The sequence below is a fragment of the Siphateles boraxobius genome, unplaced genomic scaffold (genome assembly GCF_051911475.1).
Source record: "Siphateles boraxobius isolate OS27281-9 unplaced genomic scaffold, OSU_SipBor_1 19, whole genome shotgun sequence".
Lineage (NCBI taxonomy): Eukaryota > Metazoa > Chordata > Actinopteri > Cypriniformes > Leuciscidae > Siphateles > Siphateles boraxobius.
In genome coordinates, this window is record NW_027508799.1 from 20,556,076 (window position 1) to 20,576,110 (window position 20,035).

At 39.1% G+C, this 20,035-nt stretch overlaps 1 protein-coding gene across 17 annotated transcripts in view; it reads right to left on the minus strand.

Annotated features, from left to right (window-relative positions):
* The window catches only part of nav3 (neuron navigator 3), a 330,354-nt gene that overhangs the window by 107,880 nt on the left and 202,439 nt on the right, over positions 1-20,035 (minus strand). For 15 of the 17 annotated variants that reach the window (XM_077234164.1, XM_077234163.1, XM_077234165.1 and 12 more), the window contains one exon: positions 185-302. In XM_077234164.1, coding sequence (XP_077090279.1) covers positions 185-302 — 118 coding nt within the window. Of the gene's footprint in view, positions 1-184; positions 303-4,812; positions 4,889-20,035 lie in introns of those variants that run through there. The other 2 variants (XM_077234168.1, XM_077234166.1) reach the window with 1 other exon arrangement.

Consider the following 20,035-nt stretch of genomic DNA (forward strand, 5'->3'; position numbering starts at 1 on the left):
AGTGCAGAAATAGAATTCAATTCTCATGTTGCTGATTTTCTACGGCTTCTAATCCAGTTTAAAGTGAGCAGAATAACTTAAAGATGAAACGCTGTAAGTAGTTATGTTTTACACAAATAATTTTATCCCTCAAATGAGAAGATTAATTAGCCTGCACTGTGTGTCTGTGTGTGCATGCTCTCACCTATTATCTGGATGATTTCTGCCAGCAGAACTCCATCGGGTATGTCCTGAGTCAGGTCCTTAATAAGCCTTGGACAACCGGACTTGGCCAAATAATGATTCGCCCAATCAGTGTAGATCTATAGGGAATGAGAATTGTTTTTGATAAGTAACAGAAGATGGATGCATAAAAACCTTCTAGACAGAAAATACAGATTAATGAAGATTTATATCCAAGAGGACCTAAGCAGGTAAAACGTGTTTGTGGTTTGATTCACGGAAGATTCACTCAACACTGACCTGAACCACATACTATGATAGATAGAGAAAGAGAAAAACACGTCCATCTTTAGTATGGGCAAGTTGAGTTCAAATTAATCAAAACTATCAATAAGGCTTCAGTACTTCAGTACTACAGCTTATCTGGATTTTATACTGGATAGTATTCAGCTCTAGCATGACATTGTGACACAGCTGATCTGTTTAATCACATGTGGATTACACAGATAATGGGTAGCTACTAACAAAAAATTAACTTTTCCAAATGTTAATTCTTCTCTAAAGGCTGGTGTCATTGCATCTTGAGCTCATAAACCATCATTAAAGTCTTTTAAATTAAGTCCTGGTTCATGAATATTTTTACATAACAGTTTCAGAACAGTATCAGTAGTGAAACAGAAAAAAACAGCATACAGGGAACACTAAATAGAAAGTCCTTATTTATTGCTTAATATACCAGGTCTGTTAGAGCAAATGGAACCCCCTAGTGACTCAGTAATATGTCTAAAAGATTCCTTGGATATGGTGTTCCTCAGGGGTCTGTTCTAGGGCCCCTAAAAATACTCATGTCGCAAATCTTAGAGCTCTGCTCTTTCGTTGTGATCTTAGGATTAGATATCATTGCACAAAAGGTAAGCGGTTTTCCATTTCCTACCTAAGTGAAAGTACTCCAGTGGCAAGGTACACTCTCAGAGCTCACATCCTCTCACTAATAGAGTTGCCTGTATGGGGTTTTTGTCTGTAATGTTTCATTTCAGTATATGAATTATACAGTGACTATCAGATAGGTTCAACTTTTTTAGCTCAACCAAACAGCATGTATCTTATCTGTTTTTTTCAATGTGCCATTTGATTTTGGTCCTAGCAGAAAATGGTCAAACATCCTACTGTTGCTATAAACCTTTTGTTTTGGCTTCCTTTAGACAGTTTGAGCCTTAATTAGGGTGGTCAGACCTCCCCACACCCCCATAATCTACACCATGTTTCACGTTTAAGTTATGAATGACGCACTGAAAGCTATTTCAAGTGGTAAAAGTCATTTACTCCCACGAACCCAGTAAAATTTCAAAGGAATTTTCATTCACACAGATTCACGTTTCATTTTAGACCATATTATAATGCCTCATGAAATCAAAAAAACATCAGCCACACTCTCTCGCCACCTCAAACACAGTAACCAATTAAACATTTCTGACTTTGCCAGGCAAAAGGGAGCATTTCACTCAAAGATGCCACAGTTCAAAGGTTTCGTCTGTTGTGGTTTCAGCATATGAAGAGGAGTCATTAACGAGAACAGGGTGATGAAGAACACTTTCCTCACCATCCTACTTAAACATAACACAATGTAAAAGCTCACCACTCCAAACCACAGTCACCTCCGAGAGTTGAGTAAACAAAGAGCTACACTACCGCACATGCCAACACCTCTAGTCATGGCAGAGAAAACAGCAAAGAATTTACACATTTCCGCAACATCTAGTGAGCCAGGTGAATTCTGCTTTGGTTTGGCTATGATATTGATGTATTAGTTCATACTAGTGGTCCATGATGTAGGAGGAAAACTGATATCTATGGCTTAACCTGAGTTGGTGAGGTAAATTGAAGCAGTGGTTGAAAGGACAGAAAAAGTGGAGAATAAGAGAGATTATCTGATTGTCTGCAGCATAAACCCATTCCCATTTTCCCTGCCTAACGGAGGGCAGAGAGAATTAGGGGTGCCACAGTGCCACAGTTGTTCATGGGCTCGACGTTCAGAAATTGTCCATCTGGACCTTTGAAAGGAAGGAAAGAAAAATCATTCTGTCTTCCTCTTATTGCCTCCAGCACCCAAAGATCAAGAAAGAAAGCAGAGAGAGACATGGTAAGAGAAAGCAAGATGAGAGAACAAAACGACAGAGAGAGAAAAAAAGCGTGAGGCAGTGTGAGAGAGCAAAAACAACAGAAAAAACAAAAGACTAGTGGGCATTTCACATTTTAAATTGCACACAATGAGCAAACAAGCTTGATAAAGTTATAGGTTAGCCAATCACCTGAGCTGTAAATGCCATGTGACTAATCAATTGCAATACTGATTGAATGAGAAAGAAAGCACAAAAGAAAACATTTCTATGTAATGCTATTTCAGTTACAGTTATAGTGTAGGCCAAATCAGGGGGTCCAAATCATATCCCTGAGTTGCACCAGCCATTCTTTCTTAAATTGGAACATAAAGTCAACACTAGGGGGCTTAGTAACTACTAGCTAGTTTGTAACTAACTCTGTACTTAGTTCATATCAAGAGTCGTTAAACAAAGAAATTTCTTCACATAATGTTCCATCTCTTAAAATTGAAAGTGTGTGAAAATGTCAGCATTATCATATATGTCTAAATAATTGAAGTCTGTCAGGTAAAACAAGATCATATTGATGCAGTTTTTATTCCAACCTTTAGCTACTCCTGATCGGAGGCTTCAGTAAAATTTAGTTTATAGAGTTGCGCTTCAAAGTTTAATGGTGCAACGAGATTTTTTTTTAGCAGTGTGTATGTTGTAACTTTATTTTTTGTAAATTTATGTCAAAACTAGGCTAAGTTGTAACTTACGCATAGCTGGTGCAACCGGCCCGTGGAGATCTAATTGTTCTGCAAAGTTCAGCTCCAACCCTGATCAAACACAACTGATCCAGCTTATTCAGATCTTTAGGAGCACTTGATAAATACAGACAGGTGTGTTGAATCAGGGTTTGATCTGAACTCTACAGGTAGGTAGATCTCCAGGAACAGGATTGGGCAGCATTGCACAACTGGAAGAAGATAACAACCAAAAACCTTGACTTTTGGTTATTGATTGTTCAATACTTTTCCCTTTCCCTCAGAACCCTTCACTCTATATAGTGTACCTTTGGGACTATTAAAGCTGGGGTTCATAACCTAGGGTTGAAATTCTGCAAACTTCTATCAAAATTATACATGTGAAACATTGCTGAAAAGCTGCTTAAATTCTAAGCCACCTGTTCTCAAACAGGTTTCCCAAAACTCCAACCATTGGCCAGACAAACAGCCGTTCCCCAAACGCTATTGGCTGAGCTAATGCTGCTGTTGCAGAGCTGGTCAGGGTACAAAACAAACAAAGCAATGTTTTGAAAACACCACAGAGACAGTGTTTTCAGTCTTCAGGGAAATTGGTTTACTCACAGTTGTCTCTGTATATTAAGCTGGGATAAGAGGATATATTTTAACTCCAAAGAAATTACACACTTCACCTTTAGATTGGCGCTTAAAAAATGAGCAAAAAGAACAGAAAATTAAAAATAAAAAGCTGACAGGTACAGTAAGAGGAGGTTCTCATTAAAATAAGACTAAAGGAGTCTCCCTGCTTCCTATTTATGATGATAGAAGTGGATACAGATGAAATCTCCCAAAGAGGACCATTACCAGGGTCATTTACTTTCTTAGAAACAGATTGATTTATCTGAAAACCACCATTAACATTTTTATCAGCATAGGCAAAGTACAATATATCGAGGAAAAGCTGGAATCTCCTATGAACATGATAACCAGCAGCACACTGTAAATGCTTTAATCAATGCTGCCATTAACACTCAGGCACAAGGGAGGGGGAAATGGGCCAGTCTGCAGCTGTAAATAAGCGACTGTTATGGCAGAAGGAAACTGGTTGTAAAGCAGTCTTTCAATCTGATAGTTTCATGGAGGGAAGTACATCGAGCCAAGGTTAAACAGTTCCCGTCCCGTTATTTCAGGGGGAGAACTTGCTGATGTTTCCCACTGTGAGACCGGCAGAAGCTCACATGAACGCAAACACATCCAAAAGTCAGTCCTGGTGCTCTTCAGTCCCCAGATTTTTGCTGGATCTGAACAGCATTAATCTAGTGCCCTAGCACCCCTTGACTTCACTCACAGCTATTTATCATGCGTCACGGTTTCTTTTCCCGCGACCCATTATTTTCAATTCATCCCAACAGCTCTGACACTGTGGTTTTGTCTCTATTAATGAGCAAGCGCTTGTTTGGCTAATGCATCAATCCGCTGTAAAACCCAACTATGCCACTCTCAGCATACACACAGCATTAATCGGACACACACACACACACACACACACACACACACACACACACACACACACACACACACACACACACACACACACACACACACACACACACACACACACACACACTCATACAGCCGTCATTCATGAGTGCAGCCTCCTCCCCTCACAAGTAGGTTGCCAGTGCACACATACATGCGTCCAGACACACACATCCATCAAACAAAAACACAAATCTCCAGGCTTTGTCCCTGACTCTAAGAAGCAGTCAACAGTCCCTGTTGTTTCAGCCTGCCAGAGTTAAGCTCGAGTGAAGTGTGTGTACCTCTTAAGAGTATCTGAGCCCAGGTTGTCCCCGTCCTCAGAGTCCCGCTGATAAACGGCAGCGTTCGGCTCTCTCTACAGTCTGCAGTGCCTATAACTGCGCAGGTACTGGAAGCCTGCAGTTACAGTACTCGGCCAATAGGGGGAGTCAGCTGCTGGGAAAGGCTGTCATTTATAAGCCAGAGGGGTCTGTGAGTTTACTGCCTTGCAGATGATCCAGAGACCGTATTTGGTGTTTATTTGAATGCTTTTAGATGAAGTTTAGATTATGAATCACAGGACTGAGTGGAAAAGGAATGTACATGTATTATTTAATCAAAATGAGGGGCTCTGTAAGCATATGGAATATGTAACGGCCCTGAAACACTTAAGGGCTGTTGTGTAATGCACAAATTGAGTTATATGACTGTATGGGACTGTAAACCTTTATATATCTTATTAGAGGAATTCGTTAAAATAACTAAAAACAATATCAAGGAAAAGGGATAGAGCTAAAAACAAAAAAAATCAGGAAGTTGTTAAACAGCAGGTTTACAACACAAATACAGTGTAAAATCAGACTACAAATTTACATTTTCTGAAGAAAATGTGATTGTGCTTGCTTGAGTAAAACTGGGTTATCTGAGTGGTCTATATGGTATTTCTATACAGTTGCTAAGAGCTATAGAGCTTTTTTGTCATTCCTATGGTGTTCTAAGTGGTTGGTAAGTCAAAAGGATCAGTTACACTTTATTTTACAATGTCCTTGTTATATATGTTACATGTACTTAGTGTAGAAATAACAGACAATTATGCATAATTACATGCAACTAAGATTAAACCAAACCCCTAACCTTAATTATAGTACAGTACATGTTGTTAATTACTAATACACAACGCACAACAGTGCGAGACAAGTTAAACTACCACTCAAAAACTTTAAAAATGTTTTTAAAGAAGTATGAATTATCAAAGTCAATGGAGTCCAAAATAACATTGCACCCCGATGACTTTCATTATAGACAAAAAAAATTTAGATTTTCTTTTAATATCTGACAAAACATCATATAGGTTTGGAACGTCATGAGTGGGGAGAATTAAATGTTTTAAATCACATAATTTGCACAAAAAAATCAAATAAAGGTAGGGCAGGCTGCAGAGAGGGAGCGTACAGAATGCGTTTGCAGTACTCGGGGATAGAGAGACACCTCGAGGAAAGGGAATTATCTTATGACATTGTAACTGAGCGATGAACAAGACTTTGCTGAATCAGGGCTGAGGCGGCAGCAAACACAGCTCACCGCTGTTTACCCATTACACACCAGCCGTCAGTCTGTGCGACACTTGAGTTTAATGCAGTTTCTCCATTGATTTCATGGTAGTTTTCCATTCATACTGAGGCACGGTGTTCCGCCACATGAATGGGAGCACAGACTGCTGACATATGGCTGTTATTCTCTCATTTGGCTCAGGGGAGATTGGAAGAGGATCGGGACTAGGGTTTTATTGTGTGTACAGTTGTGTATGTATGTGTAAATCAAGCATCACTCCCAGACGAAACCCTCGGCGGAGAAGGGCGAGAGTGTTTGTCGTTTCTGCAAGGATGAGACGCCACTGTGCGCTTTGACAGGAAGTGCAGGCAGTTGGACTGTCAGTACTAGTTTCCTGTGTGCGCGCTGGCCCTTGGCTGCTCCTCGTCCCATTGAAAGATGTGCCTCCTAAATGCTCCTCTCAGCCAGGACACCCACACACTTGAACCCAGCGAGACGACAAATGTCCCTTCCTCTCACATGGCATGACATTATCATTGTTGACTTGGCACACAGCTGACATTTGGAGATGCTCTTCATGTTGAGACCTCATAGTGTAGGGGACGGTGAAATTAATGAGGTGCTAGCCCTACCCACTCTTTCAGACCACATTCTCACTGGCCCATTGGTGAAATGTCATAATTTAAGAAAATACACTGGCAAAATATTCCTCCTAATTCTATATCAGATAAATACCAGCATGGAGGAAGATAACAGGTTTGCCATGTATGGGCTCTTGACAGAAGACCCACACAACATACAACCAGGTTCATTAAGTGACCTGAATTAATCTGTGTCAGTAGCTGGCAACTGAGTTAATAGTGTTTGTTTGAAGGTTGATCGTACATCAGAATCTTCACTTGAAACATAGAGACTCATTTAGTCTAGTTTCCCTTGAGAATCCCCAAAGAGCAGCTAACAAACTCAAGTGCACAGAAAACAGAGAATTCCCTGCTCCAGCATTTAGTAATTAAAGCATCTTCGCAGAGTATTCTCCAGAGTGTTGAATACCGTAAAAATCAATGGACGATGATGATGCGTGCGAAACAAGGTTACGTAATGGTAAAACGTCCCTTTGTTGTTCATAATCACCAATGAAAGGTTCCCTTTTGGAGCCAAGGCTTAGAGGTAATTCATTGAGAATGGGTGCTTATATGCGGAAACCAGTTTTGAGCCTATGTTGAAGTATAATACAAACATTCTGCCTACTTAACATAGACAACCATTTCAAGTGGTATGCAAAATGGTTGTCTATGTTGACACTTTGAGATATCTACAGCATGAACCAAACTGCACCATTGCACACATCTGGAAGATATCACTATGCCAAACCTTGTTCACTTTCTCCTCAAAACAACTTTAAACAGTTCCTGGTTTTCTTCTTTCCAGTATAAACATCATTATCTTGTCCAAGGGAGCCAGTAGCCCTTCATCTCACTTAATGTTCCCAATAATAGCACCTGTCAGCCCCATGGTCACTTCATTAAAGGTCCACAAACACTCACAGCTACAGCCAAACTCTTCTCCTTTGAGCACTGCACGGGGAAATGCCTCTTTAAGTGGAAAATAATGCAACACGTTGTAAAAGCAAACACATTTGTAACCCTGCCACTTGTTAATGGCTGGAACTTCTGCCAAGCATAAAATACCTTTCCTCATAATTATGCATGTACTTTATCTATAAAACATCAGGTGCGTCCATTTCCCACACATAGCCTACATCGCAAGAACTAACTTACTAAATATGTAAATGTAAATTAATACAGTCATTTTTTTATTATTATACAGTAATTAAAAATACGTAACAATGTTGTATTGTCAAATGCAAATCCAATGAGAATCAACTTTGAGAATAATTGGAATTACAAAACAGTTTTAAAACTTTCGGAAGCCCAGAAAAGTGGGAAAGTGTTCCGTTCTGTTACACAGACATATGCCAAAAAAGAGCTCTCGTTTGATGAGAGCTGAAACGAAGTTATGAAGGACCTCAAGGCAGGGGAGCCAGTCTCTTAAATTCTCTTGCAGTTGTCAATCAGCTGAAGTGAAGAGAGAGAAAGCCAGAAGAAGGGACAGAAAGATACAGAGATGAAAAAAAAAACTGGGGATAGAAACATGTGGGAAGAAAGTACATAAGTGACTTTCAGGAGTTACAGGAAGCTTAAGGGAGTTCTGCATTTCTAGAGCACAAACAGTGAAATACACAAATACTGCTCACACAAATGACAAAAGTTGATTTGACCAAATGTGATGAACTGGCTCTACGCAACTTCAAGAGTCATAGACTTGTCAAATCAAACTCTTCCTGCCTAAGTGGCGGATCTTGACCATAACTAAGGGCAATGAGGACCAGATTTTAGTTCGCAAGCCAGAAGTCTCCATGACAAAACTGACCTTGACCTTGGCTGAGTTTGAGTGGCAACCTTCTGCCATTCAACTAGTTACTACAGAAATCATAATAAACACAGCGAGATATTTCATCATTTGACCTACAATGTGGTCACGCTTACTCCCACTGTTGCTGAAAAGAGGAATCTCCCTCGGCCTGTCCCATATCAAAACATGTCATTACTAAAACAGGCAGTGCTTCCAGATAAATATCTGTCATCTAATTAGTAAGCACATTTCATTCAGCAGAAAGGGATAATGAGAACTACGTTAGAAAATTCAAGTATACCCATTGGGATCTGGTGTGAAATAGAGCTTAACCATCTAAACCTTTAAATAATTCTGTCGTCTTAAGATGGAATGCAGTACTGAGATGCAGCAACCCTCAGTAACACTTTCTATGATGCCTGTAGCCTATATATAATGCATTACATATATTCATAATGCATTACAGGAGACATTGTAATCAGGTTTATTTGGTCTTGAATAATTGTAGCTGCAAGGTAATAAATTATAATACTTGTCTTTTTACTTTCAAAAAGTACACTGCATTTTAACACTTAAATGTGGTGTTGAGTATGTGCTATAATGCCTTATAGGTCAAATTACTAATCAATAAGTATCTCATAACTGTGGTTACAAGTATTTAGGATAAAAGAATGTATTAAGGTGTATCATAATGCATTATGAATGCATAGAAAGTTAACAACACATTGGCACTGCATTTGTACTCAGTTAATTGAAAGTGTACAAACTTTGGGGTGTTTGACATATAAACTCACTATTTTATCTGACTAAACACTATTCATCTGCATTCGGTGTATATGTGTAGCTTTGCTGGATCTGGCCTAAGAAATAGCATCTCAGCTCTACTAGCAACCCCTTTGTCTCTTAGCGACACAAAGCTATTCCTGTCTCTCAGCATATCTATAATTAGCAGTAGACCTGTAAGAGCCACCTTTACTAAATAAATTACCCAGTTTAGAAAAGTAAATAGCAAACGTGTAATTAGCCTCCACCAACTCATTACTGAGCACCAGCTAGACTGCAACTAGCGGCTGATGTGTAGGAGGATGGGGTAGAGACATTAGCTGTGTTCCAACTACGAGTGAGCTGCCTACCTAGACAACATTTAAGACTTCATACTTCAACATGAAGGTTGTTTTTAAAGGCCAAAAAGTAGGATGCAACATTATGCTGCCTGGTTTTATTGAATAAGGATGCAATAAATTAATCAAAAATGACAATAAAGACTGGAGTTTGCGACACTGAAGACTGGAGTAATGATGCAGAAAATTCAGTTTTGCCATCACAGGAATAAATTACATTTTTCAAAACAGATTTTCAAATTATAGTAATATTTCACCAACTGTTTTTACTGTATTTTAAATGTAATAAATACAGCCTTGCTGAGCATATGAGACTTTTTTTTTAAAATCTTACCAACCCTAAACAATTGAACAGTAATGTATATTTAATTCAGTACTATTGTTAAAAAAAACATAATAAAACAAATGTTTTAGGCTTCTTTGAGTACAGTATTAGTTAAGCAACATGCTTTTGTCAAACTCTATTGGAATCAATTTTGAGTCGCGTCTCCTTGCGATTTTTGTGGTCTATAGAGCGTTCTAATTCAGTCACTTATAAGGTCCCATTGCTGTTGCGAACTAAGAAGGCTGCTGCCTAACTGAACTGCATCCCATCTGCCCTGATATCATAAACCAATAATGTTAGGATGTGTAAGTAGTTACCATGTGTATTTATGTTTACGTTTAAGCTCATCGTTGGATTTGATGTGGTGCTAAAATAATATTTGATACAGATGGGGCTTTTCAATCAATTTTGAGTCATGCCTCCTTCACATGATTTTGTGTGGTCTGTAGAGCATTCTAAATAAGTCACTTATAAGGTCCATTTGCTGTTGTGAACTAAGAAGGCAGCTGCCAATGTAGGTAGCTCACTAGAATTTAAAACGGAGACCTAGATTTGCATCTCATTAACATTATCATCATCTGGCGTCAAAAACGCCAGTAGGATAATAGGCTTTTCTCTGTATTTAACAAATAAAAGAAAAAACTGTACAAGCCATCCTTTGTTAATGCATGATGACTCTGGAAAAGTGGAGGAGGGGGTCCGGGTGAGTCAGCACACACTCGTGTTCCAGTATCAGTAGTCTGACTTGAGATCCCATAAGTGGATATCAGTGAGAATGTATTGCATTTGGAAGAGCAGCGATTGCAGCATTGCTTCTTCCTGTGGGTAATTAGTCACGCTTCCTGCCAGTGTTCAATTAAGTCTGGCCTCATGCTCACCCGTGAGTGAAAGGTGAGTCAAAGCATGGGGAGAAGCAGTGACACACACCAAAACAACAGCACACTCAACACTAGCACGAACCTGTGACCTTGTGTATGGTGAAATATATGAAATCACTCTGTTTTTCATTTATTTGACTTTTTTTTCGCTTCCACACACACATTCCCTTGCAGTTAAACCACTTGTAGAAACATGGAAAGGTTACTGATTAGATTTAATGCACTAGTACTTTCAAAAAATGAAGCCTTGAAAAAGTCAAAGTCCGCTGCCAGTTAACTGATCTGCATCCCATCTGCCGTTAACCAATAATGTTTGGATGTGAGGAATTATAGGTAATGTAGTTACCATGTGTATTTCTGTACCCAAAACCCCCTGATTTTCATATAACCATGATGCAAGAGGGATGCCACATGATAAGTGTCAAACCCAGAGCTCATCTTTGGTTTTGACGTGGCACTAAACTAATATTTAATACAGATGGGGCTTTTTTTTCATCTACAAGGAATTTGCTGCAGTTTGACATTCCCGTCACATTGACGTAACTTTAATTGGTTTAATAATCAATAATTATGAGGGCTGGTCATTTGAGCACTTGACGTCCTCATGTTCCATGGACACATGGAGTGGGATTATGGTTACTTTGAATTCAGGAGACACGTTTGCTCTCTATGTAAATCAATCTGTGCAACCTTCACAAATGTGATTTAACTCACTGGCTTTCTCTAATGGCTTTTTGATTTGCATCTTCACCCGGACTGCTTGGAGCCCGACTGTCTGCTTGAAACCCACTACCGGCAGCTCCCACTAGAGGGCAGCGTTTTCACTCAATGCTGTGGTGCATCTTACGGAGGGAGAAAAAGCTTGGAATTTTAGACTCACCGGAATTTAACAAGCAGGAAACCAAAATATGCTGAGTCATTTTCATTCACTTATGAGTCATTGGAGAGTGAAACCAAACACAAAGAATAATGGCTACAATTTGAGACAGAAGCCTTGCCGTATTGCAATGCTGTATATCTCTGCTCTTCAGACACTATGAACTAATAAAACACGCTTTCATCACATCAGAACGACCGCCTATCAGAGCCGTGGGACATGTCATCATTCTTACTGACAGCGAGAGTGGGGTTGAGTTTGGATTTGCCCTGACCTCCACACACACACACACACACACACACACACACACACACACACACACACACACACACACACACACACACACACACACACACACACACACACACACACACACACACACACACACTTTGTTATAGAGCTGTTCAGTTTGTGGTTAAAGGTCTGTGATTAAAGACCCGATTAAATCAAAATTAGAGTTTTGTGGCTTTAAGTCCATGTGCATCAGTTTTGAGTCCATCCAGATGCTAGTGTACTTGCTGACAAAATTTACTTTTAGCACAATTAAAAACTACCGTCTCTCTCTTTCAGAAAAAAAGGATGAAGATATTGATTAATTTTTCTCACATTACACAGATTTTAATACAAGCAAATGCTCTCCGGAATGAGAATATCAATATTCCCTGTCCCAAACTTCCTGTTTCAATAAAAAACACATCCACTCAAGAAAAACTGTCAAGTAATTTCATGTTGCCTTTAATGTTACTTAAAGGTAGATTTGTCTTATAACATAATACACTGTCACATCTTAAACATGGATTTTAAAAACCCACTTTCTACAAGAAGTTTCTACATAAGGACTACAGTACATCTACCTGGAAGTAGTCAGTTTATATGCTTGATGAATCACATAACTGTTGTAATCCTTTAATATAAACCATTTAAAAGCCATGTTTTGAAACCACTGCAAGCATAAGTTGCTAACAAGTTGCTACAAAAGACCTACACCTACCACAAAAATGTCAGTTTATGTGCATGATAAATCAGACAACTAGTCCTTATGAAGAAACGTACATTTTTAAAGTAAGCAATGGTTTCAAAACAAGGCTTTAAATGGCTTTAAAAACACCAGTTTCTACAAAGAAACCTGCTATTCTAAAAACCCATTAGATATTCCTGAGGGAACCCAAGGCGGATTAGCCTTCCGGGTAGGGGTAAAAACTGACGTCATGACTGAACAGCTAATGTTGTCATCAAGGACAACATTACTACACATACAAAGGACAGGAGCCAGACCGATTTTGTATGTGTGTTCATGGATAGTATGAGTCTGCACTAAGACTCTAAATCGTGGCTGGTAGACATTAAGTTTTGGCGACTGTCTCACATCAATTTAATTTATGTAATCCATAATGATGCCATTTACAGTAAAAGCTTCTTTTTTGGGTGTTTGAAACATCTGCCAATGAATGAGTGTGTGTGTTACTCATGTCTGACATACCGTGATTCATCACTGGTAAGTGACAGCTACTGATTTTTTATGTGTTTGCTTTATTTTAGGTTTTTCCTCCGCCTTTAATCAGTGCTGACTCATTCAGGTTCGACCACACTTCCCGCTATCTGAGTCATGTGACTATCAGGGGTCAGAGTTCTCAAGCCCTGCAGTCGTTCAGGATTTCCCTGGGATGCTTTTTGAAAATGCCTTGAGAACTGATTCACCAGCTTTCCTGCATGAAATTTCCTCCACCGCTCAACTGAAATCTAGTTGTGGCTCAGCCTTCCACTCCCTCACTCAGCACAGCTATAATAACAATAGCCCAGGAAAGGAGAGGGGAAACACATAGGCACATGAGTGCACACCTGTCAGGGGAACAGGAAGAGGGAAACCCAGTCTTATGATCACTTCAAGGACGTTTATAAAGGCCAAACTAGCCGCTAGAGGGAAAAAGAAGATTCTGAGTCACTTGAAATGAATGTTCAAAACATGGACTATTGACAGCTTCTGAATCATGCTTTTGATTACCACAAAAAAGTATAAATAAATAAATATGAAATGTATTATTATTATTAAAAGGACGTTAACATTAAACACATCATTCATTTCTTAATAATAATATATATTTTTTTATTCTTAAAAATACAATATACAGTCTCATGCTACTCATTCAATGTTCTAGTGGTATACTGCAGTGCAATTGCTTGTTTAATAGACATCCACTGCAATTGTGCTTTACCATACACAGGACTTTTGCTTGATTTTACAAACTAAGAGACGAGTCAAAAAGTTTTTTTGTGGTAATCAACAGCATGTCTCAGATTCGGTGAGTTTAAGTTAAAGTTTTGCTCGCTTAGCTTGTCTGTGACTTTCCCCCATCACTTTTTCTTTATCTGTCTCTATTGTTCAACTGTGTCTTAGAAATACAATTTGCCCCAAGACACTAAAAACACAGCCACTACTTCAGACCTCTACTATGATGTGGCTCACAGAGCAATGACTTTGAAGATGTGTACTATCTAAAGAGAGGGCTGTCAGAAGATGAAACCTGAGGGGGAAATACCCCAAAAATCTTTCTTCTTTTTTTTTTCTTTCTGCAGTTGGCAGGTGGGGAAACTGAGATGGCAAGAGCCCCCCTTATCTGGCTAAAAAAACCGAGCATCACAAATCACATCAGTACTTTTAAAAGAACCCTGTCAACAGCTCTTTCTGTCTTTTTCTCACTCCCCCCATCCTAAAGGTCAACTAACTTTTCAAATTATTATATTTCTTCCAGAGTGAACTGCAGTAGTCATGCCCTGGGCGACTCACACACACTTAGTAGATAGGATACAATGGCCACACCATTGATACTAGTTAATGGCCTGTTGCTAAAAGGCCCGACACACACATCTACACACTTCTTTCTCTAATCCGGAAAGGTTGAAGGTGAAGGAGAGTTGTCCAAGTTGTGTGATATATTGGCAGATTAAAGACAATTCACTTTGTCTTGAACACACACACACACACAACACACACACACACACACACACACACACACACACACACACACACACACACACACACACACACACACACACACACACACACACACACACACACACACACACACACACACACACACACACACACACACACATCCTGAGCCCTCCAGCTTTTGGATCTGGGGACACTATATCCGCTCTTAATCTTTGGCCTTCTCTATTTGCTGTCGGTCTAGACCCGCAGTCAACTCTGCAGTCCCACTGAAAAAAAAACTAAGATCTAAAATTACAACAGTAATGGCTTGTCAGTTCAGCTGGTCGGGTGTTGAGAACTTCTCAGTGGCCCTTTGTAGCCTATGCACTGACCCAAAACTCTCCTCTGGAGTTAAACTCTGAGAATTGTAGGCCGCCACAGCTGAATGAAAAGCTTAAATAATATTCCAGCTTTCCTGACCACGTGGCTGAAACTAAATAAACACATTTTTCTAATGAGTCCTGTTGAGTACATGGAATACACAAGTATGTTGATTAACTATTAGTCATTTTTCAGTTATGGGCTTGATTAATGATCTTTAACTTGACATATGCCTGAATGCTGAATACATTAAAGAGAGAGCAAAAAAGACTGGATTTTCATCATGACATTTGGGTCCAAATATCTGTCACTCCAGATCTCACAGAATTTGTCAATGCCAGATCTACAGGAATCCACAGACAACATGAGCATGAATGAATGAAAGGACTATCAAACCAACTCATGAATGAATGAATGAATGAATGAATGAGTGGACTAAAAAACCAACCCATGAATGAATGAAACAATGAACGAATGAACAAATTGACTAACAAACTCATGAATGAATGGACTAACAGACCAACTCATGAATGAATGAACAGACTAACAAACCAACTCATGAATGAATGAATGACTGGACTAACAGACCAACTCATGAATGAATGAATGACTGGACTAACAAACCAACTCATGAATGAATGAATGACTGGACTAACAAACAAACCCATGAATGAATGAATCCATGAATGAATGAACGAATGGACCAACAAACCAACTCATGAATGAATGAATCAATGAATGAACTAACAGACCAACTCATGAATGAATGAACAGACTAACAAACCAACTCATGAATTAATGAACAGACTAACAAACCAACTCATGAATGAATGAATGAACTAACAGACCAACTCATGAATTAATGAATAGACTAACAAACCAACTCATGAATGAACGAATGAATGGACTAACAAACCAACTCATGAATGAATGAATGACTGGACTAACAAACCAACCCATGAATGAATGAATCCATAAATGAATGAACGAATGGACTAACAAACCAACTCATGAATGAATCAATCAATGAATGAACTAACAGACCAACTCATGAATGAATGAATTACTGGACTTACAAACCAACTCATGAATGAATGAATGACTGGACTAACAAACCAACCCATGAATGAATGAATCAATGAATGAATGAACGAAAGGACTAACAAACCAACTCATGAATTAATGAATCAATGAATGAACTAATAGACCATCTCATGAATGAATGAACAGACTAACAAACTAACTCATGAATGAATGAATGACTGGACTAACAGACCATCTCATGAATGAATGAATGAATGACTGGACTAACAGACCAGCTCATGAATGAATGAATGAATGACTGGACTAACAGACCAGCTCATGAATGAATGAATGAATGGACTAACAAACCAACTCATGAATGAATGAATAAATGAACGGACTAACAAACCAACTCATAAATGAAAGAATGAATGAATGAACTAACTCGTGAATGAATGGACTTACAAACCAACTCATGAATGAATGAATGATTGAACAAATGAACGAACAAAAACAATGAACAAAATGAATAAGCAAAGGAAATTATGAATGAACTAATAAATTAATGAATGAGCGAACAAACAAATGAATGTTCTAACAAATTAATCAATGACTGAGGAAATTAATGAATGAGAGTAAACAAACAAACTTATAAACAAATGAATAAATAAACAAACGAATGAATGTAATGTACAATCAGATGAATGAATGATTGTATCAATAAATGAATGAGCAAAGAAACAGATGTTAAACAAATTAATAAATGAACAAAAGAATGAATCAATCAATAAAAAATTCAGACAATTTCCCTCTGTCAGTGCATTGAGCTGCTCAGCATATGCGTCTGGATGTTCACTATGTGAATCATTTTCGAACACAAGCCCACTACACACACACACACACACACACACACACACACACACACACACACACACACACACACACACACACACACACACACACACACACACACACACACACACACACACACACACACACACACATCCTTCATGAAGAGCACAGCGTGTCTTGATTCTTTCGTAAATGTGAACCTGACCCGTATTTGAATGATGACGTTGAACAATGAGCTGAATGAAAGAATGACAGTGATTGACAGAAAATGAGGCAGTGCATTACTGTCCTTAACCTCACTGTGCCGACACACTGCATCACCATGGAAACAAAAGAGCCAATAAAATTGATGTGGAAAAAAATGACAGAGAGAGATGAAGGTCTACAGCTCAGTATTATTACTTTACCCTCTTCTCCAATGTAAATATCAAATTCATGAAGACAGTCTCATCTTACTCCGTTTCTGAGAACACAGGTGAGACTGCGGCCAGGTCAAGGCAGAGGAGATCTTCTGAAGTGTGATAGGCAAAAAACAAGAAAACAACTGGCACATACTGTATTGTGGTGCGGTCACATTTACAGTTGTTCGGCATATTTTCTTTGTAATTCTTTGTGTAATTTACAAGCAATTTCGGAGTAAAAATTGTTTTAAAGTAAATCCTTCAACCTTTTTTAGTGTAGGACCTATTTTTGTACATTTTAAAAGCAGAAATGTGAAGCTTTTAATTTGAACTTTTATAAAAGCACTTACTGTACATTCTTCTGTTAAAAACGAGTGTATTAGCCTATTTGAGCTGCAAAGCTGTTTAAATCAATTAAATCAACAGTTGTGTTAGAGTTACACTGTTACGTTGTAATGGTGATCAGAATTGGATATAACTTTATACAGAAAAGTTTTCCCCAACTAAAATCCTTACAATATTCTTTACATTTTTTGCCTTTACCATTTAAAGAGAGAGCATTCTAAAGTTTGTGAATTGGCCCCATTCACTTTCATTGTAAGTGTCTCACTGTAACCCAGAACGACTAAAAATTAATTGTTTGTGGTATTTATGCCAAAAATGCGGTTGACTGAGCTTATTTTGTTTCTGATCCCAGAATTTTTATTTAATTATGTTATATACTGAACTCAAAACTTGATATGGTTTGTACACAATAAAAATAAACCATAAACGTCTTCATTCACTATATAGTGTGCTATTAAGGGCACTAGGCCAGCGTGTGCACTCTCCCATCTAACAGAAAGAAAGAAACAAAATGGGAAATAGCAATAGGAGGGAGGGGGTTTGTCTGGTAAGCTGATGAGAGAATCAGGTGCTGAGTCGTCTAGTGACATAATATGATATAAAAGCTGTCTCATCCCAGACTGCTCTCTCTCTCTCTCTCTCTCTCTCTCTCTCTCTCTCTCTCTCTCTCTCTCTCTCTCTCTCTCCCTCTCTCTCTCTCTCTCTCTCTCTCTCTCTCACTCTCTCTTTCTCTCTCTCTCTCTCTCTCTCTCTCACTCTCTCTTTCTCTCTCTCTCTCTCTCTCTCTCTCTCTCACTCTCTCTCTCACTCTCTCTCTCTCTCTCTCTCTCTCTCTCTCTCTCTCTCTCTCTCTCTCTCTCTCTCTCTCTCTCTCTCTCACTCCGATACGACTGGAAACGTGAGCCACTGCAATCGATTTTCCAGCTAGCCCTTGCTGCGTTTCTTTCTTCTTTCTTTGCAAAGAAGAAGAAGAAGCAAAGCGTTTTGATTTAGCATCTCAATATGTCGGCGGCGGGGCACGGGCTTTAGAGAGAGAGATCGCCTTTCCCTTCCTATTAAGTTCTCACATAGCGGCAGGCACTGACGCAGCAGGCGAGCGGCCTGTGTGATTTTGTATGATTACTTTATTACCGATTTGCTCCGGATGCACCAGTAAATATCCGAGTGATATGGTGGCGCAGGCTAATAGCCTGCAAATGTCTGTTTGATATAAATGAAGCTGGAATGATGGAGCGATGCCGCAGAGCATCTTTTGTGGCAAGTCTGACTGCACGTCTATCCGATCTAAATAGCCATGGAAAGTGACGGTCACTCGCAATTTGAAAAGTGGGGCATCACTGGAATCATCAAACAAAGGCTCTTGAGAAATACATCCATTAGCTCTGATAGAAGCCTAAGGACAAAGTGTGTGAGAGACAGAGTAAGAGACAGAGAAAAAGGAGAGGCAGGCGGTGTCTGTGTAGTTTACAGTGTCTGTCTGGATGCACTGGCCAATAATCATTAAATCTAATAGCTCATATATGAGAAAACATTTGCCTATAGACTAAACACGTCATATGCATGTGCATGCCGTCACCGTTTTCATATATTTGTTCATAGTCGATAGCTGTATTGTTTTCAAAAACTTGCACTTTAAAAACCTATTTACAAAAAGTTTGCGTTTAAAGGCCCCCAAAACACCGCTGGCGTGAAAATGAACGGCCAAAGCGCATAAAAAGTTTTCGGTTTTTAGTTGAAAACGGTTTCATTTAAACAGCCCCTTAAAGGTGCAGTAATCGATTTTTTTTTCTGTTGAAAAGTTGTCGGACCGAGCACCACAACAAACCTGTAGCCAATCAGCATTAGGAGGCGTATGATGGTGGAGGAGAGAGAGTGAAAGAGAGATGATAAACAGTACAAAAGAGAAAATCTCAGAGGAATATCACTGTAAAAAGAAGGGTTATGATCAGGCAAGAGTTTTATAACTCGCGTTAATATTATAAAAGCTTTCCAGCGCTGGAGAGACCTAAGCGGGAAGGCCTGGAAACGGACGCCGATGTTGTGTTGTTTCTGCTCCATACATGAGTAACATTGCTTTCGCGGCTTCACGAACCAGAAATGCTGTTGTTGTAATGTTAGCCATAGTTACAGGACAGTTTTGAGTGTCTGGAGCTGCTGTACTGCTGCAACTAACAACCAACTCTTGCTTGTATTTACTCTTGTGTACTGTATGTCCATTTTTTTCTGCTTCATTGTCGTTTGTTCGTCATCTTTGCTTCATTTTTCGTAAAGCAGTATTTTGCTTTTCTTCTGCTATGATAAATAGACATCCAGTCTTGCATTATGTGTAAAGGAGGCCAGCTAGTGACACTAGATTAGAGAATGCAGTGTTAAGCATCCTTGTTACCACATCAGCCTGGCATGACGGCGATTGGGGTTTGAAACCAG